The sequence below is a fragment of the Gymnogyps californianus genome, chromosome 2 (assembly GCF_018139145.2).
Source record: "Gymnogyps californianus isolate 813 chromosome 2, ASM1813914v2, whole genome shotgun sequence".
NCBI lineage: Eukaryota > Metazoa > Chordata > Aves > Accipitriformes > Cathartidae > Gymnogyps > Gymnogyps californianus.
The window spans coordinates 156,200,856-156,227,335 of NC_059472.1; the positions used below are offsets into that span (position 1 = coordinate 156,200,856).

Here is a 26,480-nt window from a genome sequence, read left to right on the forward strand (position 1 = left end):
GGTTAGTATAAACAGCAGTGGAGATTATATACAGTGAACACAAAATGTGTAAGAAGTCTTGTGCTCTTTTTAGAAAAATATTAATCCAAAATTTTAAAAGGCTAAAACCAATTTCTTCAAAGAATATTAACAGAAGCATTCTCCAAGAAGCTTAGACACCTTCCGCAGTGTTAACGTGAGTACAGCTTCCCATGTGTGGGTTTGAGCAACACAGAGTCTAGCTATTTAATACTTGCTTTTGAAAAATTGCTTTCATCCCGAGGTTGATTTTTTGGTTATTTTATAAAATACAAACATACTGCATGAATTCCAGACTTTCTGCCATGTAGACTCTGTGTATGTTCATGTGTGCGTAACACTGTATGTGAGGGGCAGTATAATTCTTTTATTACTTTTTTGTGTGTTTTTTTGTCTGTCATTTCTCCCTTGCTTAAAGGGTTTTCTATTCTAAGATGAGAGGCAAGGTGTTAGGGGGAAAAAAAAACTTCTGGGAATATAACGGTGACACAGTACATGTGTTTCTTTCAAAAACATGTTTTTCATGCTGACTTTACATCAATAGTGTGAAGTGATAAGCAACTGTTCATCTAAGCTGAATATTTTGTCCTGTCAGGGATGTCAGTATATTTGTTTCTTCAGCTGTGTGTGCAAAATACCTTATCTTCTGCATAATCCCATAATACATATGCTTGAATCAGTTCATAGGTGAATGTCATAATTTTATTTGAAAATTTTGGAATTAATTCAGTCAGTTGAATGAAAGGCTTTTGCTTTTGTCCATTTCAAAATATAGTGTAGAGGAGGTTCCATGGAAGGCCATAATGCCATAGACTGAAAGAAGTACTTTTTACTCCAGTCTTTTGGAGTCAAAATACCCTAGAAGGAGCTTATGCTGCTAAAGAATGGAATCATACCATTACCTTCAATGTGCTGCAAATCTTTACTTTTTTTTTTAAAGGAGATCATAGGGAATCTCACCCTGAAGTTTGGTGTCACCAACATGAAGGCAATAAATTTCTCTCACACATTGTTACAGATGCAGTACTGGAATTTCCACGTGAATAAGTAACTCAAAAAGCATATTACCACTTGCTCATAGTGCTTTTAGAAAAGAAAAAGTTAAAAATTACTCTGATTTTACACCCCAATATTTACTTGCTGAGACTTCATGCTTTCAATGAGCTTTTCCTGTTTATTAAAGACCAGAGTTTTTTTAAATAACAGTATTAAATAATAGCATCAAATTTCAAAGTGAAGTCGCTGTCAGACTTTCAACTCTACACAGTTTTCTACTTGTCTTATCAAATAAAATAACATTTTAGGGTGATGGAGCAGAACAACTTGTTGAGCGTTACTAATGTAGCAGAACTGTTGTAACATGCTTCTTAAAATTTGCAAAGATTAAGTGACTGTCAGAGTAGTTGTAGAAGACAAAGGTTGGTTTGTGACTAAATGCTTCTTAATAAGTTAAGTAAGTCTGCCAGGTGGTAAAAAAGTCATGGTTTGAAAACCAATCTGAATAATTAAGGTGAGAATCAAGTGCAACTTTCCCAGTGGAATTTCCCTGCCCAGTGCTGTGGCAGGTGTTCATCTGCACTCCTGACGCAGCCAGCAACTGGGAGCTGAGCATATCTGCAAGAGCGCTTTATCCTCATCTTCTGCCATAACATTTTCCCTGAATGCGTAATCCTGACCATGTGGTGTGGAACTTCTTTGGACCTTTGGTCTGAATCAACATGGCATGTCTGGAATGGCTGTGAGTTCTCAGGAATTTGAACAACCACTTACAGAATATTTTGTCTTCCTATTTCCGCAGCTTACAAAGGTGACCAGTAAAGTTCTCTCTGAGCAGCCAAAAAGCAGACAGCTCATGACTTCTGATCAGGACACTAAAGTTGTGGCTGAACCGCAGGTGCAGCAAGTACAAGAAGTTAAAGACGGTTCTCATCTAGTAAGTATTATAATTACATATTCCCCTCGTAAGTGATGCATGAAACAGTTTTTTTACTATGTCTTAATCAAAATTGTGTCTCAGAACATTTTAGAAGACAGTTGGCTGATCGCATTGCAACATAAAATGCTAGAACAGAGCTGTTGAAGGTGGCTAAATCTCCATACGGAGTAGGAGCCTCAACTCAACTTTTCTTTCGGCCTACAGGGGATTTAAATAAACTACAAGTTACAACAGTTTGCACTCATTTAAGGTACAGGGCTTTTTAGGCTATGCAGGAATTGTATTACCAATCTTGAGTTAGGTTCTAGCTCACACATTAACATGTGAGGAAAATGCAGGAAATGCACTTGGCATGTATGTATAATTGAAAAAAGTACAAGCCCATACAAATAGGAAATTGCATTCTGTAACAGGAATTTTGCTCAGGCAGTTCTGCCACATGGCACGTGCTGCTGCTTCTGTGCTACTGTGCAGGATCCAGTAAGTTGCTTTATGGAATGCTTTTGGCAGATCATACAGCAGATAGTACTGTGTGTATATATGTTGCAGTAAATGTTACATATGTCTTCAAGAAGACTGAATACTTGATTTGTGTGTAAGCTCTACTCATAACATTATATTTTCATCTTTGATTGTTAACTGTATATTGGGAGGAATGTTTCCTCTTGGGACATCTTGAAGTGTTTAGTTTCAGTGTATGTTCTGCTAGGCACTTAGCCTGTGCTATACTAAGCCGCAGATGCTTGCTGCTTCAACTTAACCTTGCAGCAAGCACTAAAGAGCATTTTGAAAAACACTCTAAACTTGTGCTTTTCCTAGCTAAGCAAACTGGTGGAGTTTTTGTTTGTTGTTCCCCCCTCTCTCCCCTTTCTTTTTTATTCTGGGTTCTCTTCTGCTCTCTTTTACCTTTCTGATGTCAATTTTGCCTGTTTGATAGTAGAGGAAAAAGTTGAACCCACTTTTGTGCCATACTTTTGAAAGTTGAGCTTTTGTGATTTTTTTATTCATTTTTTTTCCTGTACTCAAGGCATTAATTCCAAGAAACCAGTGTGTAAGCTTGAGTAAAAGGCTCTTGAAGGTTTGCTTCAAAAGCTTGGAACTGTCAGTGCACTTTCAGCAGCTGTATTAGTATTGAAGGTGGTTTGATTAGTCTTCATATTGATGCTAGTTCTTTTAGCATACTAAAATTTTTATAAAGCTACCTGTAAACTTGGATCTACATCTTAATTCCTGTTCTTTCATACTTATTTGGAGAAAGAGTAACCATTTCTTTCAGTTTCAGAAAATCTGTATGCTCTTTTCCTTAGTAGAGGATACTAATGTCAATTTGGATATCTTGGAATGTATCCATAGTGCTATAATGGTGTATTTCAAATAACTAATCCTTTTGAGATTAAAACTTTTCCTTTGCTGAATATTTTATTCCAAAAAAGATGAGACCTGTAGCTGCTTAAGCTTTTTTTAAGTTATGCCAGTATTATACTCTTATATGCACAACATCAGAAGGTCATTTTGTTGTATGAGAATTATTGCCAATATATGCTGTTAAGTGTTGTTTTCAAGATGGTCCCTTCCATAATGGCATGCTTGCATGAGTATATTTTACCAGTGCTTCAGGAGTTCATTTGCAAGTTTTGGGAACAAGGCTATAGTTTGAGAAAAACTTCATGGAGTACAGGAAGAAGTTAGCAAACTAAAATCATTAAGACATTTTCATCTTTTCAAAAATGCGATAGAAAGGAGAAAAACTTCTGATGTCCTGACTCGATTGCATTTAGCCAGTACATGCTTCAGGTTAACTGAAAATCACCTGCTGTTTCTTGTCTGTCTCAATTATTTTGAGATCAGAGGGCTAGACTGCATAAAGGTATAGATTCATGTCTGGTGATCCTTACTTCAGTGTATATATGATATGGGGCCATACTCCCATGGTATCTAGTGAGAATTCTAGGAGTCTTTTTTTATAGACTTAAAAGAAATTTGCTGAATTACATTCCCCAGCTATTGTGGCTATGCTGTTCTACTAGGATCTGGTGATACCTAGTCTGAGTGCTTTTGTGGCAGTTCAGGAGGAAAGTTATAGAATTTCTACTGGAAATTTTGATACACCTCTGTAGATCCAGGAAAAATATATACTTGCATGCAAGTTGATGGAAGGAAATTGGCAACTTGAGGATCCTCATAAATTTCTTGTTAACAGTAGCTTATGCTTACAAATTGGAGGTAGATAATTTAGAGGATACTAGCAAATGCTTGGCTTCGATAAATTTGGGAGTTAAATATGCTGGTATTTCCGGCCTTTTTTTAACCTAGAGGCGGGCTTTATCACTTTGGGTGACATCTGTCATTGAATTTTTTTTTGTATCCTCATTGACAATTACTCTTCCTGAGAAAGCCCTGGTCAGACTGGACTCGGGAAAATCAGTGTTTAAGAAATGTTTCACTCCCTTTTGACTCACTTCTCTGTTTCCTTTTCGATCAGTAACACTTTGGTGCTAGAAATTTGAGGTTATTCTCTGAGGGAAGAGGCCAAGACCCAAATCCCATGGTGGAGGTAGTTTATATGACCTGTCTCTGCCAGACAGAACTTAACTAACCTTTAGTGCTAAAGGCACAGTCTTTTTCCTTGCTCACTGATCCTAAACTCTTCACCTGCCATGCCCACATTTGAATATGTGGCCTCTCAGAGCATTTTCCAAGGACCAAAGAATTTCCTTTCCTTGATTGGATGAATCGAAGACCTGATCGGGAAATTTGAAATTAACTTTAGAAGGGATTCTTGTCATCAAGGAGCAACAGGTTCTGCAAATGTTGGTATGTTCCAGTGGAGGATATTACCATGGGGCCGTTTAAACTTGCTGTCTGATTGTGGTATGAGCATCACCTATTCTGTCCCTAGTGGAATAATTATTAGGTGCTGCCATGGGCTTCTGTTAATGGGAATTCAAACCAATGTGGTGTGCTGGTTTTTGTCAATGCTTATAGGTACTATAAATACAAGTTCAATCATATTCTTGGTTCTAAGCAGAAGAAAAATAGCTAGCAAGTCAGAAAACTTAAGATGGGACTTAATTGTACTTCCTAAAATGTTTTTCATAGGAGGTAATATGGAAGGATGTCTTGGGCTTAGAGCTGCTAGGTTATGTTGTTCAAAAATCCTTTTGCAACCCATTCAAGAATATGCCTCATAGAATAAAAAGGGACTGAGGAAATTAGATTTACTAGTTCAATATAGGATTCTGTGTAACAGTTTAGTGAAAATTCAGTATAGCATATAATCCTCAGATCATTTGACAATACACAGTATTACATACAGTATGTGCCAATTAAGAGTTAAGTAGCCGTTTGTATAACATGTAGGTGATATTTAATAATTCAAGAGGTCATGAATAGCTTTAAAGGAGAGATGGAAGGATTAGACTGTAAAATGAACATGTATGGTATCAGCATCATGAAGGATCAATACTGCTCAGTGTTTGCTCTTTCTGTCACATTATTGTAGATTTAGACCATGAGAAGAGTGCTGAATAGTTCTGCACCTGTAGATGACTTCTAATGCTAATGTTTAATTGCTTTAATGTGTAAAATGTGTATTTAAACTCTTAACAGTTCATTTAACCTTGATGTATTGGAGGGAAAGTTAAGCAATCTGACTAGCTGTTTCCAAAAGCCTGCAGTAGTGATGTTGCAATGTCTGTTGTGAGTCTGCTCTTCTCTTTCCCCTTAACTGGCGGTGGGCATGACATCAAGTATAGCCTGGGAGTGCAGGATAATCACCGTTTCTTCAGGACTAGTTACAGTTGCATTACTTTATTACAGAAAAAAGATAAATGAAGGTAGATATCAGAAGGTTGTAAGGACTGTTTTGACTTGTGCTGTTGTAACTTAAAGCTAGACTGTATTTTAAAACTTAGGTCTGTAAGACTATGTATGGGATAAACACCTATTCCTTGACAAGGAATAGATACATGTAGAAATGAAAGTAGATGGGTAGGTGTACTCCTGTTAATAAGCGTGTTGACTTCTTGCCTTCTGTGTAGGTGTGTGTGCAGGACATAGGACTAAAATACTTAGTAAAAAAAAAATTTTTTCAGATTATGGAAGTGCTGCTTCGGAGTGGTTTTGTTTCATGGAGAGGGAAAACCTATTTAGGCTTTGAGTAGATGAGAAATATACCAGAGCCAAAATATATATGTATAAAGGAAAAAAAAAAAATAAGTAAACAAAACCCACCCCTGAGCTGAGCTGGACTCTGAAGCAGCAGAGCACAAATTCTGTTAAAGTGCTTTTCAGGTCAGGTGGTGGTCTTTAGCTTAGCCAGAAGGTTTTCAAGACTTACTGAGTCTTGGAAGTTAAACAACCAACCTCAGGTGATGTAGCATAACAACAGTATGGCATTTTCTGCTTAAATGTATGTTGCTGGTTTTTTTAATGTTGATCCCACAGTAAACAGTATTGAGAAATATGACTTAATGAATGTGCACTATAGGTGCTTAAAAATAGAAATGATCCCTGGAACTCTTAGATAAAACAAAAGGAACAAGTACAAAATGTGCCTTTGCACATAAGGAGAAGGGTATGGGAAAACTGGAAGAAGTTTCTGCTTGCCTGAACTGCTTCACCCATTTTCTGCCTATTAGTTGATAGCAGAAGTGCTTGTTAAGGCACTGGAAAAGTGGACTTTGCCCTGGTCCGTCTCTTAAAGGCACTTAGTTCCTCTCTAGAAAGCACGTAGTTAGTGATGGCTAAATCACAGAGGGAGACATCTTGCTATTTGTTTACCTGACGAGGGAATTTTCTGAATAGTTGTAAACCTTGCAAGTATTGTTGTGACTTTATGCTGACATTAAAAACAGTTGAATTGTTTGCTCGTGGCATTTCTTAAAAAAACCTATTATAAGTAACGCCCTCCCCCTTTCCCTGTACTTGGTTCCAGGGAATGCTGGAGAGAGGAGTGACTTGGCATAGTTTTGAGTCTGGATCCAAGCATGTTGAATAACTTTGTCCCATGGGAGAATTAAAAAAAAATGCAGCAGATGGCAGCAATGATGCATCAGACTTCCTGTCCTTAAGAACAATCTATCTGCAGGCACTTTGAGGCTTCACGTATTGGATAAGCTGGGGGGCAGGGTAGTCTTCCCCTTTTCTTACTTTGCAATTTCAAGGCAGACTTGCTGAGGAGGGGATGTATCCCCTAGCCAATTCAGCAATCTTTTTTATGGTCAGAGGATTAGTGGTGAATAGGAGGTTTCCTGTGAAAGTTAGCCAATATGGTTCTTTCACGTATACAAATCTGAGTCTGCCTATGGCATTTAAATTTATATGGCATTTAAATATATGGTAACCTGTGTTTAAGAATCTAAAGCACATTATTTTTTGTGATTCATTTGTCCTATGAGCAGAATACTTGTCTGGGGAGAAAAAGCTACATTGGCAGCTATATTACAGCTTTGCACTTTTTTGTGTTACACAGAGTATTTATAAAGAGAAGTAGGATAAGAAATGACTCAAAATAAATATTCAAATACCTTCCAAAAGCTTCAGAGAACAGAATAGAAGCATTTCATGCTGTATAAAGAGAGATTCACCTCTAGTCTGTTTTATGCTGCTAAATGTGAACTCTACTACTATTGCTGCAGGAGTGCTTCGTAGTGACTGCAGCGCAGACTGAAGTGAAACATTTGAATTTCTAGAGTGCTTCTGCACTTGCTCAGTACTACCTTGTACTTGCAAGTTATCATAAGATTGTGAACAGTTTGGTATAGCAAGAGCTTTTTTTTGTATTCTCTTTTACCTGATTTTAATCCAGCCTGGTTCTGCTTACTGCTTCAGTGCAGCATAATTTTTTTCCTCATCTTCAGGTAACAACAGGAAACAAAAAAATGCTTCTTTCTCTTTTGGTTCATTACTCTAAACAGATGCAAATGTAGTTTACCAACTAGATATGAATGAGTGAAAGAGGAACTGAAGCTTAATTTATTTCTGTGTTGATAGTAGTAGATTTTCTGTCAGAAGTAAAGGAAGCGAAGGAGATTGAAAGGAAAAAAGTGACTGTGGGCTTCTCTGGTAAAGATGGATTTTTTTTTTTTCCCCCTGGAATTTTGGAAACAAAGTAGAAATCATTCAGTGTGGTGGTGATGGGGACCATATAAACAGCATAGATAAGACTGAATCATGTCTTAAGCCTTATGTAGCCTATGTGACTTGCCGTGAAAGCAGCTGTAAAATAAGTCACAATGACAATCATGCAAAAAAAAAAGGTAATGATAATGGAATATTAGAGCATGGATCTCTGTATTAAGCAGCCTTTACCCTGCAAGTATAGTTTACAATAGAAATTAAAATGGATCTCTTACTAGTTAGTTGAAAGGCAACTGCTTTAATTAGCCTTAGTACCCCTATGTACTGCTATATGAATACAATGAAGGCAAGTTGCCAGGCTAACTTAAAACTCTAGTTCAAGTACATCTTGATTAAACTTGCCATAAGGTGCACAACCAATTGAAAAATAGCACTCAGTTCAATGTACAACTGAAAGAACATCTGAAACAGAGTTTAAGGGTCTGTCTTATCTTACTTTCTTCTGTGTTTTCAGTATCTTTTAAGTAATGGAGTGGTGCTGTAGTGGTACAGTCTGCAAGCTCTCTTGAAGGATGGGGTCCAAATTTGAAATAATAGCAATGGATTCGAGAGGAGGTCTGAGTGATGTAAGGTTATGTAAAGGCAAATAGGAACAACTCTGTTTAAAGCAGAAAAGATTGCTGAGTATTTTCAGCTTTTTTGTTGGGTTTTTATTTTTGAAGAAACAGAGTCACTTTTTTAGCAAGTAAAGGAACTTGCAGTAGTAGAATCTTCCAATATGTAAATACATGTGTATAAAGATATTCTAGCTGTCATAAGGTCAGAAAGAAGTCTGTTTACGTACAACAAAGAAAACTTATACTGGGGACAGTCTTCTGGAAGAAGTAGCATTTAGTCAAACTACCTTTTAAATCCATCCAAGTTTTTTTGTAAAAGAATACACGGATTTTTTGGAGGTTAAGTATAATTAATCCTGCCATAGTACCATGAGATGGCTAGGTGATCTTGAGACCCCTTCCAGTGCTGTAAGTCACTGAGGGATTATGTATTTTTTTCATGCAGATAAATTAAAAAAAAGGCTTGGAACAGAATTAGCTTCTGATAACGTACAATGACTGTTCAATGGAATACATGAGGTCTTATCTATCTTTAGCTTGTTTTTCCTAAAGAAGTAATCTTGGTGTAGGTTCAGCTCTGGGGGGAAGGGAGGAGAAGGAGAAAATGGTCCAAAATGTGTTGATCTAATAGCTTCCACTAGTTTAGTCTTCAAATCAGTTTTAAACGTGTGAAGCCAGAATGCATTTATCCTTGTATAGAAAGCAGGAGTTGTATTAAATATGAAGGCAAGCAGGTTTTAGGCACACATGGACATTGTGAAAGATGTCATTTAAATATTTTCATGATTTGGATGAAGGAAACTCTTCAGGAAATTAAACAACAGAAGTTCATAAGACTTGGTAATACTTGTAAACGGACTGTAATCTCATTAGGAGACTTATTTGGCTTTAATATTACAGTGCATATGATGATATACTAAAACATTGCTCAGCAACTGGGATTTGGACTTTGAGTGGCAATGACATATGAACCCCTGCATGGTTTTAAAGTGTGCTATTTTTGGCAGCTGGGTGTTGGCTTGTCTGCTCAGTAGCAGTAGAAAGTTAGTTTAGTGTGTAGAGGAAGGTGATTCGCAATGAGAAGACTCCTCTGACGCTACTTATTAAACATGGGCTGCTGCTTCAGTAAAGAATTGAGTAACAGCACGAATGAGGAGAAAACCAGCTTGTTACAAAAATCTGTGGAAGAGGAAGCACCAGAGTCAAGGATAAGTAAAACTTTATCTTCAGTTTTAGGAACTGTGGAAAGCCAGGATCTGCATACAGTGGGAAGGACGGTTAATGGGGCAGCTGCGATAGTCAGCATTGAACGTGTTTGTAGCGATGATTGCGCAGCGTCAAATTCTAAATCTGGGTTCTGGGATAGAAAAGCAAAATATCCGTCATACAAAAGCATGGAGAATACTCCCCATGAGAGCTCTAGGAGAACGTATGACAGACCTTTTAGCTTCTTTAATTCCTTTAGTCACCTCCTGAAGGTCTCTGGTACATACGGAAATCTGCAGAAAAGTGAAGAAAAGAAAGATAGGGTTATTAACAAAAGAGCACCTAAAAAATCTAATAGTAATGGTCAGCACATGAACAATATAGAAAATATTAATAGTAATATTAGTAATGAAAATGTAGCTGCGGAAGACCATTGCTTGTTTGATCATATTTCTACTTCACATGTACCAGACATCCTACACAAAGGCTTACAGGGTGAAATTTCCTTAAATAGAAATTTTCTGGAGGATTATGCAGTTACATGTGACCATTCAAGGCAGAATGAAACAACAGTAAATGCTGAAGACAGCAAGAGTGACAGCCTACAAAAAGTTTCAAGTTCATATAGAGAGATGTCGCCAACATTTTCCTATCTTGATGTAGATAACAGACAAAATACAAAAGATAGGGAGTTTTACAGTATTTGTGTTGTAGATGCTGAAGATCTGAAAGGGGATGAAGAGGTGCCAGCTACAGTGCATGAAGAGACTGCAGCAGACATAGATAACTCAGCTGTTACTGATGAAGGAATGTGCAGCATGGCACGACCTCTAGACACTGGGGAGGAATTTCCAATGCAGCAATCGGCACAAGTGGAAGCTAAGTTTAATTCACAGAAAGAACTGTTTGAGTATAAAAAAGAGGATAGGTCAAACACGCAGAAAGAGGAAATGAAGCACTATTGTAGCATAGACATCCAATCTTCTTATGATAACTTACTGGCTAACAAGTGTCAGGTGCATAGGTTAAATACTGACAATACAGTAACAGATGGCTTAAGAGCAAAAGTAGATGATGAAGTCGTCCCTGAGAATCAACAAGAGGAGGTATATACCATAGGTAATGCTGTCAGTTGGAATGAATCACTCCATAGAGCTTGTGATTCTGTAAAGTTTGCAGATGCTGCTGAAGAGGGCCGATACAGCCCTAATTCAGAAAGCATGAAACACAGTGATTGTATTTCCAGTGTTTTGTTAAACACTGGAGTAAGTAATTCAGGAAAAATTGAGGGAAGTCATGATTCTGAGATTGTACCATGTGGTTTAAGGAGGCATCCCTCAAGTGTTGTAAGGGAGATAAATACTAAACAGGTGGCAGAGAACATGAGGGGTAACTTTAAATTATCTTTAGAGTTACATGAAATGGACAATGATTCTTTTTTGGTGAGTCAACATGTAGAAAAACTTGCTGAAGAAGGCTGCTTCCTAAAGCCAGAAAGTGAAGTAAACTCAAATGTGGAAAAGAGAACATTTCAAAGAACATATGATGATAGCCAAACGTTTGCACCTGACTCTAGTGAACATCACAGCATTTTGGAAGAATTCTTGAAAGATAAAGAGAAATGCACAGGTACAGTTTTGCATAGCTGTGAAGCCTTGAATATGACTGAAATGCACGAAAACTTGGAAGAAAGTCCTGATTTTCAAACTCAAATTAAGGATTGCACTGAAAACAAGACATCAACTGAAGTTGCAAACCGTAGCAGCATGGAGGAAGATGTCCATGTGAGTATCATTGAGCTAAAAGGCAACATGCTTGAGGAAGTTGGTAGCTTGAGCAGAACTCCATGGGTAAGTGATGGCACTTTGACATCTCACGAACTACATAACACAAGCGCAGATGAAATGTTCCTAAAGGAAAACAGCGTAGAATCTCAGATTTCACAAGAGTCACCAGGGAATAAAGGTAAAGTATGCAAATATTCAAATTCAGATAACGAAAACAATGTCTCTTCTGTGTCTGTGGAACATGAGGATATGAATAAAATGGACATGAACTGTAGACAAGATGAGCAACAGGATGTCTGTTCCTTCTATGCAGTGGAAAATCAATGGAATGCAGGGACTGGCCCCGCCAAAATAGCTGGGGATGTAGTAGAATCTGTAAAACAGACAAAATTCAAAGTTCACCTAGATGAGACAATTGATAACAAGGCAGAAACTGTAAAACAGAATTTGGATGCTACCATTGTTGATCGTGATAAAAACATCTTAAATTGCAATAAAGGCTTGACTCACGATCAGAATACTTACTCTAACTTCACTGTACCTGTAGCTTTGGACAATTGTATGTACAAGAGTGTAAAATTGATAGATGACACTAAAAATCTGGAACATGTCAGTAATCTCTTACATAAAGCCCATAATAGGTTACCTTCATTGTGTCAAAATTCATATTCTCATGTGCATGATAAACCAGTGGAAGAGCCTGAGCTATGTCACTGTGCCAGTCCAGAGCCAGAGGTCGGGAACACCCAAGTTTCTCTTGGGCCTTTTACTGAAGTAGGATCAGAAACTCATGAAAAAAGAGTGTGTGATGTAAATGAACGTAATCTGCAGGATGGTGAAGTAAAACAGTGTGTCAGCATCCACTCAAAGGAGGAGAACCTCACTGGTTTTAGTATGTCAACTGGGAATCTAGAAGCTTTTACCACAGGGAATTTAAAGCAGTTAGAAGCCAAGACTACTGAACTGAAAAACACCAGTTACATGTTAAATACTCAAATGAATGACTTGACCACAAGTTGGGAACAGATGCAGTCAGATCACAAGATTTTCTCAAACAGAGAGCTTGGAGTTTTTGTTGACCCAAAGCAGGTAGACAAATATGCTGCTACTCCTTCCTATGAAATACACAGTGCCTCTCCTGGTGCCGCAGGATTTCAGCGAGGCAGTGAGCAGTGTGTATTAGATCTGATGGAAGACGTATCGAGTGACGAAGAGCACTCTTATGAACTGGACAGACAAAACCCCCAAGTTGAAATATGGTCACATTTCATCAGTCTTCAGACTGGCAATGCTGATTGGAGAAATCAGCTATTTTCTGACACCGTTACTGCTGGTAATGGTGAATATTTGATGGGCTTTTTATGGAATAATACAATTTCTAACAATACCATGAAGAATGACAGACTATGTATAGTCAGTGAAAACTTCCAGAATGAACCTGAAGATTTAACAGGTGCTTCGTATGCAGTGGGAAGATACCCATATCAGCTGCTAGCACCAGAAAATGCTGGTACTTGGGGATGGCAAGCTAAAGATGAATTTGTAAGTATTCTGCAGAAGTGATTTGATGTAAAAGCTTAAAGCTGAAGCTAGAAATTGGAATAAGCCAAGTCAAACTGTGGTTTCGTTAGATAGCTAAATATATGTTGTTTTGTCCTGAAGCTGACCACTCTCTTTCCTTTGCAAAACTGAATGCTGTACAGAATGTAGTAGTTCAAAATGTTGCTGAATATCGATATATTTTTTTTCTTTTTGGTTCTCTTTACCTTGTGTGAAAGTTTAAACGTTGGGCAAAGTATATTGATTGCAGATTCTAAATTCTGTATGAACTTGAGATGAACACTTCAGCATGTGGAAGGGAAACTTTCTACAGACTGTTAATAGTGCTCTTTACCTTCATATAGGAAGAAATGTTTGTGGATTTCCTGAAAACTTAAAGTTCTTGCTTGGTAGCAATTAGGAAACCTTTTGCTCACTTCCGGAGATGATCTTCTGAAGTGCTGTAGAAAGGAGTGGCTGCAGGAGAAGCGTGGGGAATGAGCTAGACTGGATCTTGGCTAGCTGGGGTAAGAACGAAACAAAGCTGACCTGCGGCAGCTGCTGCTCCTCTTCCTTCCCCGCTGAGCAGAACCAGCGCTTAGTATTGTTCTCCGCACCGCCTGTGTTACGGCAGCTGCTCTGACCTTGCCCAGCAGTTGCAGTGCCGGCAGTGGATTGTACTAGAGGCGAAGTTTGCTGTCTCCTGGGGGAACTTTTTGTATTAAAAATGGAAACTGATGGAACTTGCTGTCATCTTTGAATCCTTCCTATTCAAGTAGTTACGTCGAACACTTCCACTTTTTATAAGTCTTTTCTCTATCATTCAGTAGATGTGTTTAAGTTGAGATTCTTTAGATCTTTTTACCTTCTGGATGTGTTTTCTATGCACTAGATAATGACCATCTGAGTGCATGTGTTTCAGAATAATTAAAGCTTCATGGAGTTTTGAAGTGCCTGTCTTAAACTCTGTAATGTTCCTAGCATCCTTAAATTCACAAACAAATTTTAATAAGTTGTTTTAGTATGTGTTACCGTGATCAATACCATCATCATATTAAAACATACCAAAGACATTCTGGGTATGGAATAACTTAATACGTTTTGTTCAAGTATTAGCAAAACAAGTGAAAACTGTCTCATGTTAACATCAAAAAAGTATTGTAGATGTTGGCACTGCAGAGAGCAATTTCTCTGAAGCACAAATATAACCATTTATATAATGGTTATATATACCCATATATGACCATTGAATGTGTCCATTTCCAATCCAGGTTAAAGGAGGTTGGCCTAAGATGATTTAACTGGATCTGGTAATTCATTCTTTTTGTCCTGCCTAGGGGAAAACTAACCTAAATTTTTGTTAATGCTCTGGTTTTTCCTCTTGAAGTAATGACAGTTGTTGTCACGCACATCTCATTGCTTTCAATTTTCTGTAGTGCTTTCATGAAACTGTTACATGTTTATACAAGTCCAGAAAAAAAAACCCTGTGCTTTTGTGTTTTCTTAATTTTTTTGTTATTTTACAGAAACAGATACAATAACAATATAGTCAACATTGAGTTAACATGTATATTAGAGAACTGCCTGAAGTCTAGGGCAAGTACGGGTTGAGTTAGTCTGTCAAAGGCGAAGAATGAAATGTTTATTGTAGTTTGCTCTGCTTGGCTAGCCTTTTCTGGTGATTCTTAATCAGGGAAATGAATTCTGTGCTGCACATTTCAGTCGTTTTTGTACCTGAAACGATTATGGGATGGCAATTCAGTTAATATATTCAGATGTGAAAAAAACTTGACGATACAATCTTGAGTTGTACATCTGATACTGTTATTTGAAACTGTACATATATACGCATAGATGCGTGCTGTGCATCCACAAAGTGCATAATCAAAGAAATTTCTTTTTGTAGGAGTCAACCAAGGTTTCTGAATTAAATCCTAATGCAAAGGTGTGGGGAAATCATATGTTACACTTGGAAGCAAGTGGTGCCACTGATGGTAGCGTGAGCAAAACGTGGGAAGAAATACCTGACCAACCTCCAGATTCTTGTAAAGAAGGTATGAATAAGAGTTTCTAGCTGTTGATCAAGCAAAAGGTAAAATTCAGTGCAGAGCTTTCTCAATTTTAATTTCCTGTTAAAAAAATGAATGCAAATATGTAAGCAATTTTACTTCAGATTTAGTGTTAACTATGATGTTACTGTGATTAGAAGGAATGCTTTTTGAGTGTGTCTGTCATCTCTGCTGCAGGACTAGATGCCAATGGTGATGGTGACAAAAAGCATCAGAATGCAGTGCTGACAGAGCTGCAGGAGCCGTCACCAGCTGTTTCGGTGTCAGACCAGACAGATATGAACCCTTTGGCTCTCGATCATTCTGAGTATGAGTCTATGCATGAAACCACCCAGACAGGTAAGAGAAAGCTAATATTTGCTTGGACTTGGTTCAACAAAGGAAAACATATTTTGAGTTGAACAGTGAGCATCCATAAAAAACCCCAAACAAACCCAAACCAAAAAAACTACACCACTTTTGTTGTTCAATATATGTGTTCTGTAAACAGACCCCAGAAAATCCTGTCTCTTGCTCTCAGGCTTAGGCATATTTGGAAACCAGTCTCCTCCTGTTTGAGTGTAGGCCTTATGAGATACTGCACAGAATAGATCATAAGTTCTGGATACAACTGAGTATTGTTTTCTGAAATATTACTCTGAATGCAAGTCGCTAGTGTAGAGATTTACATTTAGATATCTACCTGTCGGTGGCGTGTTTCGAGTTGGGTCAGGTACCGAGGTGAAATTCACATACCATTTGTGTCTCAAGTAGTAATGTGTTGAAAGATCAGTCTTGTACTTAAAATGCTAAAATAAGCAACAATTTAGTCTAACTTCTTTGCATTCTTTTTTAATGAACTTTCATGATTTTTTTCAGTGCAACTCTTAGTAGCTGTAGTCTATACCAGATGGCATGTTTTAAGAAACTTCTGGAAACTAGCATAGAGATTCAGCCATGCTTATGTTTCACTGAAAGGGACAGAAGGTCTGTAAGATGCATGTAGGATTACTACTTGAACTGAGATGAGGGATGGGAAAGAGGAAAATGTGCTGGGTGTTTCTTGAGATTCATGAGAGGTCTGCTCCTTGTTCATTGTGCTTAGCTGATTTTATAACACGTATTTAAAATGACCAGTATAACATCCATAATAGTTGGAAATCAAGACAACTGAAATCAGACACAGTTGTGGTATCATCCTTGCTTGTGTTGAACACTGAAAGTTCTCTTTGACTCTTCTACTTAAAGGTACTATTGGGAATATTAAATAACTAACTGGCAAATAGAAAATTATATTAATGGTGCCTAGCATTCTAGAGGGGAACAGTGTTCCTCAGCTTAGTGTTAGAACTTGTCAGCGTGTCCTTTATGTGCCCAAAATAGTTAACTTTTAACAAGAGTCAAATAGTGTTGTAAAGCAGCTGAGCAGCAGGTCCAGATCTATTCCACTTGATGAATAGTAACATGGTGGTCCCAACTCTGAAATCTGATTTTTATTTTTAATTATTATTTTTAAAAAATGCATGTAATTTTGGTCTTTGCTAGGTTTTGGGCAAGAAAGAAAGAGGAGATGGGGAAGGGAAATAGTGGTTAGTACATGATATGTGTATTTCTCAGGTGTTGGCATTATCTACATCAGAATAGAACACGTGAAGGACAAAACGGTGGGAGGAAATTAGAAGTTGCTTTAGGAAGAAGAAAGGTTAAGGAGAGCTGAAGAAAAGGATGAAAGTTACTGAAGAAGGGAAGGGTATAGAGGGTAATAGTTGGTGTGAAATACTTTTTAAAAAAACTAATTTACATTTATGTAACATCTTACTAAATGTTTTATAAATCTCTAAAAGCCACACTAAACTCCTGATATTTAAACAGTTTTCCCACTGACACAATTAGTTTACCCTCAACTGCCTGTAGTATATTGGGTCTAAACTAAAATGTACATGAAACTAGTGTTTTCCATGTGATAATTTTGAAAATTCTTGGTATAAGAAAAAAATTAATTTCTCCTTCTTAACCAAGAGATTGCTAATTGATCACACATCTGTTGTTAAGTGATTGGATATCTGCTAATATTTCATAACTATGTTTTTGAAACTCTTTTCTGAATTAGTGTGTTGGGAATTTAGAGTGAGGCGAGAAGTACGAAGTGCCTCCATTACATTGCTTGCTTGCTGTATTAGTCAGCTGCATTAGTCAGGGTTTAGTCAGCTAGAAATTGGTTAGTTTCCTAAGACTGGAAGACAGACATGCAAGCTAAATCAGTTCAGTATTTACTTTGAGAGGTGTTTTGTAGCTGCTTTTCTAAAACTGCTTCAAATTTTTATGCATTTGGAGAACAGAGGTTAACAAGTGAAGTCAGACATGGTTTTTCTTTTCTGTCTAAATAAAAAGTGTTCCTGTGCAATTTTGGTGGGTGGTGAAGTAATACACAACGAATATTTATTGAATTTGAAAAGTTTTTACTAGTTATACAGCCAGTAATAGACATGATGGCTTGATTAAAATATCTATTGTGTAATATAGCAGAACTGAATTATAAACTTAAGTATTTTAATTATTAGGTGGAAACGAACAGTTGCAGCCAGAAGGTCAGGAAGATTTACGAGAGTTACTGAAAAAAACACTGGAATTCTGTTTATCTAGGTATGTATATACCTAAATGTAGCAAACTGGAGGATAACTAACAAGATCCAGTACCTAACCTGGGATGTATGTTAATGTATTTCTCAGCTGTCACTTAAAACTGAGTGGAAAGGATGAGAATTTTGGGGAAGTAACACACAATTTTCAGAGTATTGTATTGATGTACCTCTTAAAGCTTACATGAAACTTCTGGGCTTAAAACATAAACTAGCAAATATATTGTTTTGAAGTGAGAGTAGTTACAAGCCATTACAGATCAGGTGAATTTTTATGGCTGTTATTGGTTTTTTGCAAATTAAAACTCAGTAACTTAAGCCATTTGGTAAGCTTTGTTTAAGCTAATAACTTTAAAATTTGCATTGATACAAAGTAGGATTTTTGTATGTGCATCTGTAGATCCCTTTCTATTTTAAGCTAAGGATCAATTTTAAAAAAGAAAAAAAATAAAGGGCTGCGAATCGTACATGTTCCAGTATAGACTGATGCAAGATCGTCAAAGCAGTTTACTTGTACTTAATTGTTCTCAGTGGTTGTGTCTAGATAAAAACGTCCTAAACATGTCTTAATAACCTAGAACAATTCCTAATCTGTATACTGCTACATAACCAGTTACAGTCAGTGGTCATTTGAAGTCATAAACTCCTAACAGTATTACATGTTTGTGGGGGTAATGTGCTGCCTGAACAGGAAGATGCCAATACTGTTGCATGAAGGAAAAAGTCATTTTCATGTTTTCTAGGAAGTGAAATATAATAGGTGAATAGACTGGGGAGTTGGTGAAAATACTGAAAACAAAATTTAGTGTAGGAATCTGCCTTCTACTACGTGATGAGTTTTTGTCTCAAGTTTATTGGCAAAATTTACATCTGTGACATTTCCCCATGTTTTTTTCTCTCCCAACAGAGAAAATCTTGCCAGTGACATGTACCTTATATCACAGATGGACAGTGATCAGTATGTGCCAATAATGACAGTAGCAAACCTTGATCATGTCAAGAAACTCAGTACTGATATGGATTTGATTGTTGAAGTGCTGAGATGTAAGTAAAAATCCCTCAATGCTAGAAAGCATTTTGGTTATTGCTGTAGGACCATTAATCCAGACTTTCAATCTCCCTTTTTGCTATGTATCGCAATAAAATGCCATCCTTTTTCTGTAAAGCATTAAATAGAGCAAGCAGGTTCCAATTTAGACCATCACAATTACAGGACTGCAGTTTTAACAAAGCTACTTCACGTTTGAGGTATTGAGTAATGATCTGTGTAAATGAGAATAATGTGAGTTTAAATTGTGGGACATGGTGGGACAACTCACATGACTAGAGGATCGTGATAGATGGCTGTAGGCTGTTTCGTAAAGACAGGCAGGGAGGAGGAGGAGAAGGAGTCATGCTCTATGTCAAGGAGAACCTTGAATGTATGGAAGTCAACTGCGGCGATTGTGGAAGCCCTATTGAATGCCTCTGGGTCAAGATCAGAGGGGTCGTCTCCAAGGGGGATCTTACAGTAGCCATCTGCTACGAACCTCCAAACCAAGACGATAAGGCCAACGAAACGCTATTTGAGTCACTTAAGCTTCGGGTCAACAGAACCTGGTTCTTATGGGTGGCTTCAAAGACACAGACATTTGTTGGAAGAACAATCCAGCAGCTCACATGTCATCCATCAGGTTCCTGGAATGCGTAGAGGACTCCTTCCTCATACAAGTGTTAGATGTGCCAACCAGGAATGAGGCACTGCTGGACTTGCTATTCACAAACGAAGAAAACCTGCTTTGTCATATCTTGGTCAGTGATAGCCTTGGCTGCAGTGATCACAATATTGTGGAGTTTGGGATCCTGCTGAGCACACTGAAGGTTAGTACTAAGACAAAGGTTTAGATTTTAGAAGAGCAAACTTTAGCTCATTCAGAGCTCAGTTGGGAGGGATTCCGTGGGAAGCTTCCATGAAGGAGAAAGGAGCTAGTGAGTGCTGGGAGTTTTTCAAGAACACTCTCCTGGAAGCACAAAAACAGTTCATCCCCTTTAAAGGTAAGGGAAGCAGGCGGAGCAAGAGACCCCCTTGGCTTAACTGCGAGCTTCTGAGTCTGCTCCACATCAAGAGAAGTGTACCGGAGATGGAAAAGCAGATGAATACCTGTTGAGAACTACAAGGGCATTGCCAGGGTGTGCAGAGATGCAGTTAGAAAAGCAAAAGCTCAGCTTGAATTGAAATTGGCCAGAGATGTCAAAAACTACAAGAAAGGGTTCCTCAGGTATGTAAACAACAAGCAGAAACAGAAGGAAAATGCTGGCCTACTGTTAAACAGGGGAGGTGAATTAGTCACCAACAACACTGAAAAGGCAGAGGTTCTCAACACTTCCTTCACCTCTGTCTTTACTAGCACTTTTGGGCCCCAGGCCTTGGGAACAAAAATCCAGGTTGATGCAAACACAGACCCACTGTCAGTGAAGGAAGAGTTGGTATGTAAAGTATTAACAGGAGCTTGATCCCTACAAGTCGATGGGCCCTGACAATATCCATCTGAGGGTGTTGAGAGGTGCCTGACGTCATTGAAGCCACTCTCCATAATCTTTGAGAAGTCATGGAGATTAGGGGACGTCCCAGAAGACTGGAAGAAGGCTAATGTCACCCCTATCTACAAGAAGGGCTTAAAGGAGGATCCAGGAAGTTACAGGCCTATCAGTCTTACTTCAGTCCCTGGGAAGATTATGGAATGAATCCTCCTGGGGGCTATGGCAAGTCAAACGAAGCACGTGATTGCGAAAAGCCAGCACGGATTCACCATGGGCAAATCGTGCTTGACAAACCTGATTGCCTTCTATGACAAAGTAACCTGCTTGGTTGATGTAGGGCGAGCGGCAGACATTGCCTACCTGGATTTCTCCAAGGCTTTTGATATGGTTTCCCACGGCCTCCTCCTAGAGAAACTAATCAGTTACGGTCTAGACAAGTGGTCGGTGTGGTAGGTGGGGAACTGGCTGACAGGAGGCACCCAGAGGGTGGTGGTAAATAGCTCCTTTTCAAACTGGCAACCTGTCACAAGTGGGGACCCCCAGGGATCGATATTGGGCCCAACACTGTTTAATATCTTCATAAGTGATCTGGATGATGGGATCAGGTGTACCCTGATGAAGTTTGCTGGAGATACCAAACTGAGTGGGGAAGTGGACCCTTCAGAAGGGAGAGCCACCCTGCAGGAAGACCTGGATAGGCTGGAAGAGTGGGCTAACAAGAACCTTACGAAGTTCAGCAAGGACAACTGTAAGGTCTTGCACCTGGGGAAACATAATCGAGGAGTGCAGCACAGGCCGGGATCTACCTGGCTAGGGGAGCAGCTCTGTGGAAAGGGACCTGGGGGTCCTGGTGGACAAGCTCAATATGAGCGAACAGTGTGCTGCTGCAGCAAAGAAAGCCAACAGGATGCTGGGTTGCATCAACAAGGGCATCACCAGCAGCGATGAAGAAGTCATTATCCCTCTCTACTCAGCGCTTGTCAGGCCACACCTGGAATACTGTGTTCAGTTTTGGTCCCCGCTATACAAAAAAAGATGTGGACAGGCCGGAGAGGGTCCAGAGAAGGGCCACAAAAATGATCAAAGGACTGGGAAGCCTGCCACATGAGGAAAGGCTGAGAGAACTGGGTTTGTCCAGCCTTGAGAAAAGAAGGCTTAGGGGAGACCTTATCACCATGTTCCAGTATTTAAAGGGTGGCTACAAAGAAGATGGAAACTCCCTTTTTACAGGGAGTTGCATGGAAAAGACAGGGGTAATGGGTACAAGTTACTCCTGGGGAGATACTGATTGGACACGAGGAAAATTTTTCACAATGAGAACAATCAGCCATTGGAATAATCTCCCCAGGGAAGTGGTGGATTCCCCAACATTGGACACTTTTAAGATTCAGCTGGACAGGGTGCTGGGCCATATTGTCTAGACCGTGCTTTTTGCCAAGAAAGGTTGGATCATATCATCCTTGAGGTCCCTTCCAACCTGATATTCTATGATTAAATTCTCAGAAAAGGCTACTGGATGTTACCACTAAGGTAAGAATCAAAAAAGAACGTGACTCAATGTGTGCCTTCAAAGAAAACACTAATGAATTGGGATTTTCTAGGCTGGAAGAGTAGGAAGAGTGTGGAGACTTTGAAAAACGTGTCTACTCAGTTTCATATGTCTGAAAGTATCCTCAGTCATCTTCTGCTTGTTTCCTAATGTTAAAAAATATTTGAAGTTTAGCACAAAAAGCTTTGCATTGTAAAACTGTGTCCACAGCATCTTTCTGTGTGCAAAGCTATTATGATTGCTGACAGCTAACATAATTTTTGTCTTTTCTCTCTTAGCGTTGCCTTTAGTCCAAGTGGATGAGAAGGGAGAAAAAGTTAGGCCAAATCAGAATCGCTGTATTGTGATTTTACGTGAAGTACCTGAATCTACCCCCATTGAAGTAAGTGTTTAATTGTTCAGTGAAGAATGCTTTTTCCCTTAGGATTTGGAAGTTAGATTTCTTCCAGATTTCAATAAGCATATCACATTTCTTACTACATTGTTAATTTCTAACAATGTTTCTAAACCTTAGTATATTGTGTGTGTTTGGATAATAAATATATTTGATAGAAGCATGTTGCTCATAGGAAGACTGTGGTAAAACCTGTAGCTCTGCAGAGGGCTGAAAAACTGACAGTGCTGTGTTTGGTAGAGATACCATAATTTTCTTGGACTCTGGCTTATCCATATGTACTTAGCACTCAGCTTCTTGGATAAATAGCAAACCAAGATGAGGGAAGTTAAGTCTTAGAATGGAAAATGCCACTGCTGCACCTTGAAGTTTGTTAGGGTAAAGTACTTAAAGCTTTGCAAACATTTCTGTAATGCTGAGGGTAGAGGTGTCAACAAGTTACTAAGGATCTCCGCTGGCTTGTGGAATGAGTGTGAGAGTGGAGCACTTGATTCTTTGAAAGATACTCAGTGCAACTCTGATGTAGCTGGGACTATGACTAATGGAAAGACTAGAAAAAAATGATTAGGCCACAGATTACACCATCTTGAATTTTTAAAAAGGAAGAGAAGGCACAGATTCTTGATGATGGGTAGATATTTGAATTTCCCCTCTATTTAATTTTACAAGGAAGAATAAAGATTCTGAGAGAGTTGCTCTTGATAGTCTTCATACAAAAATAAAAAGTACTGCACTTTAAAAACTTATAATAAAGAAGTAAGTGGCCTTAATAAACAGGAACATGAAACAAAAAGCTAAAAGGAATTGGAGGGAAGAAGTTAGATATGCTATATATATAGCTTAAAAATATCAGCTGCTTTTAGCTTTCTAAATGAAATGTAACCTTTCAAAGACTGCCTAGCTTTTAATATTACAGATTTTTTTTTTTGCTATCATCAGTTTGTCAGGTTGGATATATTAGCACTGGGTGGTTGATCTTAAATGCTTAACAACAACAAAGTTCTGAGGAGTCTTTATTTTCAAAAGAGGTGGTCTAAAGTGAATTGTTTTATACATTATATGTTTAAATTTGCCAGACAGGAAAATCTAGACTTAACCGGCCAGATTTTAATAGGATACGTTTTCTGGCATAGCATGGTCAGGCTTTATTTAAGCAGCAAAGTTCCAAAATACTGTAGGGCCTCCCAAGCTGCATTGCTTTTTGATGCTGCTCGCCTCAACTCTGACAAAAATAAATAATATGCAAAAGGATTAAAACAAATATAAAGTCCAAGGTGTGGGGTTTTTTTCTGTAGAAACTAGCTGATTGTTTTTGAGGTAACATAAATCCTGTTTCAAATATATTAATCTGTAGACGCTTGAGTTAAGGTGTATCTCCAGGTTTCTGCTGAAAGGGCAGGGTTCTCCTATCCCATGCAGTATGCACAGGTTTTTGTGTGGCTCCATGGTTTTGGGGACAAGGGAGAAATAGACATTTTCCTGCATTTGATGCGAAATTTAAGTGTCTCTCTATGGTCTAAATAGCTGATGTCCCCTGATTTAAAGGGAGCAGGCAACTTCTACTTGCAATAGATGCTTGTTAGAATTACTTAGACGATGCTTGTTTGAATTACTTCTAGCTAGCGGGGAGATTGGAGAGAGCTAACACTACTGCAGGTGTTCTGCAGTTCTCAGTTCTGTTTTGTAAGCCTGAAAGTGCTTTTTATCTATCTTACCTGGAGTTCCAGATTTCTGCACTTTAAATTGATGTTTTCTTCTGTCCATCCACTTTTCTTTTCCTCCCACCCTTTTCTCTCCCTCTTACCAAAACCACCTACCTCAGGAGGTTGAAGCACTTTTCAAAGGAGATAATTTGCCTAAGTTTATCAACTGTGAGTTTGCCTATAATGACAATTGGTTCATCACGTTTGAATCAGAAGCCGATGCACAGCAGGTAACGCTATTTTTTTGAAGCCTTTTAGAATGTAACAGTAAACAAGGGTGGGATGAGGGTTGATTGACGGGTCGTAAACTGTATTACAAATGTGTAACAATTTAGAAAGAAAAATACCCAAACCTGTAAAAAAAAAAAAAGTAATGCTTCCCATTAGCTGATATCCAGTTATCAGTACTATTAAACATAACCCTGTAAGAGTTTTATCTTGTTCACATATCCTGGCTTTCTGGCGAAAGCTATGATTTTTTTGTACTAAGAGCATTGATATTTTGGATGACACATTGAAATGCTTCAGTTGTAAGAACTAAAATCTCATTTTAATGCTACTGAAGCACTTCTGCAATGATTACTTTAATTTTGCTGAATGCAGATTACATATGAGGGTTTTCTATAGTTTAACATTAAAGACACTTCAAGAATTATTTTCAGGCTTAGCCTGTCAAAACTTAGGTTTCCTTTGTTTAAATTATATTTGACAAATTTTATAATTACTTTTTTAAAGGCTTACAGATACCTTAGAGAAGAAGTGAAAACTTTCCAAGGAAAACCGATTAAGGTAAATAGAGCTTTATGGTTTTTTGGGGGCATGTGTGCATATGTTCTTTTTTTTGTGGGGCTCACTGTGTTTTCTAATATAAATTTAAGTGGTCCAATCTCAGTAGCCATTTGACCTGGAGATGGGTTTTGAAATATAGCACATGCCATTTTACTTCTCCTTTTCCTCCTTTCTGGCAGTGGTATATCCATCCCAGCATCAGGCCAGCAGGGAAGCATTCAGCTGTTCCTGCCTTCCTTGAAGGAGAAAGCAGTGACTGACAAGTGTCCAGTAAAAGTTTGAGAGATGCTGGTTTGAAACATCCTGACTTAATTTGAAAGGCTGCTGTAATAAATAATCTAATCTCCTTTGCAGGCAAGGATAAAAGCAAAGGCAATAGCTATAAACACATTTTTGCCAAAGAATGGATATAGACCTCTGGATATGAACCTATACACGCAGCAGCGTTACACAACATCCTTTTACTTACCTCCAGTATACAGTCCCCATCAGCAGTTTCCATTGTACAGCTTAATTGGCCCACAGACCTGGTCAGCCACGCACAGCTACCTTGACCCTTCATTGGTAAGTCTCTTGATTATGAAACAGTTGCATTCTTTTCAAAGTTGGTGTTATTTTCTTACAAAGTCTTGAGGTGTAGGAAGCATACGTATCCTGAAGAGGGGAGTTTAAGATACTGTTTCTTCTTGAAAAACAGTTCTTCAAAATTCTTCCCGTGGTGTACAAGATTATTTATTTGAAAATTGCATCTGGTCTCAAACTGCAGTGTGATTCTCTTCTTAACCTTTTAGTTTTTGAGGCAATTCTTTACTAAGGATTATTAAATAACCATTACCAAAAGAAATCTTTAATAAAGACTTCTTTTAGTAATGGTTAAAAGCCTCTTTAGAAATTAGATCTTCAGAATATGTACATGAATACCAGAAAAAGCAATTCTGATATGTACTGAATAGACTTAATGGAATCAGATAAATAAGGATAACTTAGTATCTTGATCTTCCAGCAGGAAAACAAGTTCTAGGTGTTGTGATTTAAGCCCAGCCAGCAACTAAGCACCACGCAGCCGCTTCCCCGTCCCCCCTCCCGGTGGGGTGGGGAGGAGGGAAGAAAAAAAGTAAAACTCGTGGGTTAAGATAAGAACAGTGTAATAACTAAAGTAAAACAAAAGACACTACTAACTAATAATAATAATATAATAATAATTGTAATGAAAAGGAATATAACAAAAAAAAAGAAATAACACCCAAGAAGAGACAAGTGATGCACAATGCAATTGCTCACCACCCGCTGACCAATGCCCGAGCATCGATCGTGCCTCCTGGCCATCTCCCCCCTGTTTGTATACTGGGCATGATGTTCTGTGGTATGGAATATCCCTTTGGCTAGTTCAGGTCAGCTGCCCCGGCTCTGCTCCCTCCCAGCTTCTTGCACACCTGCTTGCTGGCAGAGCATGGGAAACTGAAAAGTCCTTAACTTGGGATAAGTGCTACTTAGCAACAACTAAAACATCAGCGTGTCATCAACATCATTCTCACACTAAATCCAAAACACAGCACTGTACCAGCTAGTAAGAAGAAAATTAACTCTATCCCAGCCAAAACCAGGATACTAGGTTGACATGCTGAATTACCCTATTTGGCATGTTCTTAAAGCA

General features: G+C 38.4%; 1 protein-coding gene across 1 annotated transcript in view; it reads left to right on the plus strand.

The window, feature by feature from the left end:
* The window catches only part of LARP4B (La ribonucleoprotein 4B), a 60,965-nt gene that overhangs the window by 17,120 nt on the left and 17,365 nt on the right, over nucleotides 1-26,480 (plus strand). Inside the window, exons 2-10 of the mRNA XM_050891535.1 lie at nucleotides 1,817-1,951; nucleotides 15,091-15,238; nucleotides 15,431-15,592; nucleotides 17,794-17,875; nucleotides 18,779-18,915; nucleotides 22,219-22,322; nucleotides 24,157-24,267; nucleotides 24,773-24,826; nucleotides 25,181-25,390. Coding sequence (XP_050747492.1) covers nucleotides 1,871-1,951; nucleotides 15,091-15,238; nucleotides 15,431-15,592; nucleotides 17,794-17,875; nucleotides 18,779-18,915; nucleotides 22,219-22,322; nucleotides 24,157-24,267; nucleotides 24,773-24,826; nucleotides 25,181-25,390 — 1,089 coding nt within the window. The 5' untranslated portion in view covers nucleotides 1,817-1,870. The remainder of the gene's footprint in view (nucleotides 1-1,816; nucleotides 1,952-15,090; nucleotides 15,239-15,430; nucleotides 15,593-17,793; nucleotides 17,876-18,778; nucleotides 18,916-22,218; nucleotides 22,323-24,156; nucleotides 24,268-24,772; nucleotides 24,827-25,180; nucleotides 25,391-26,480) is intronic.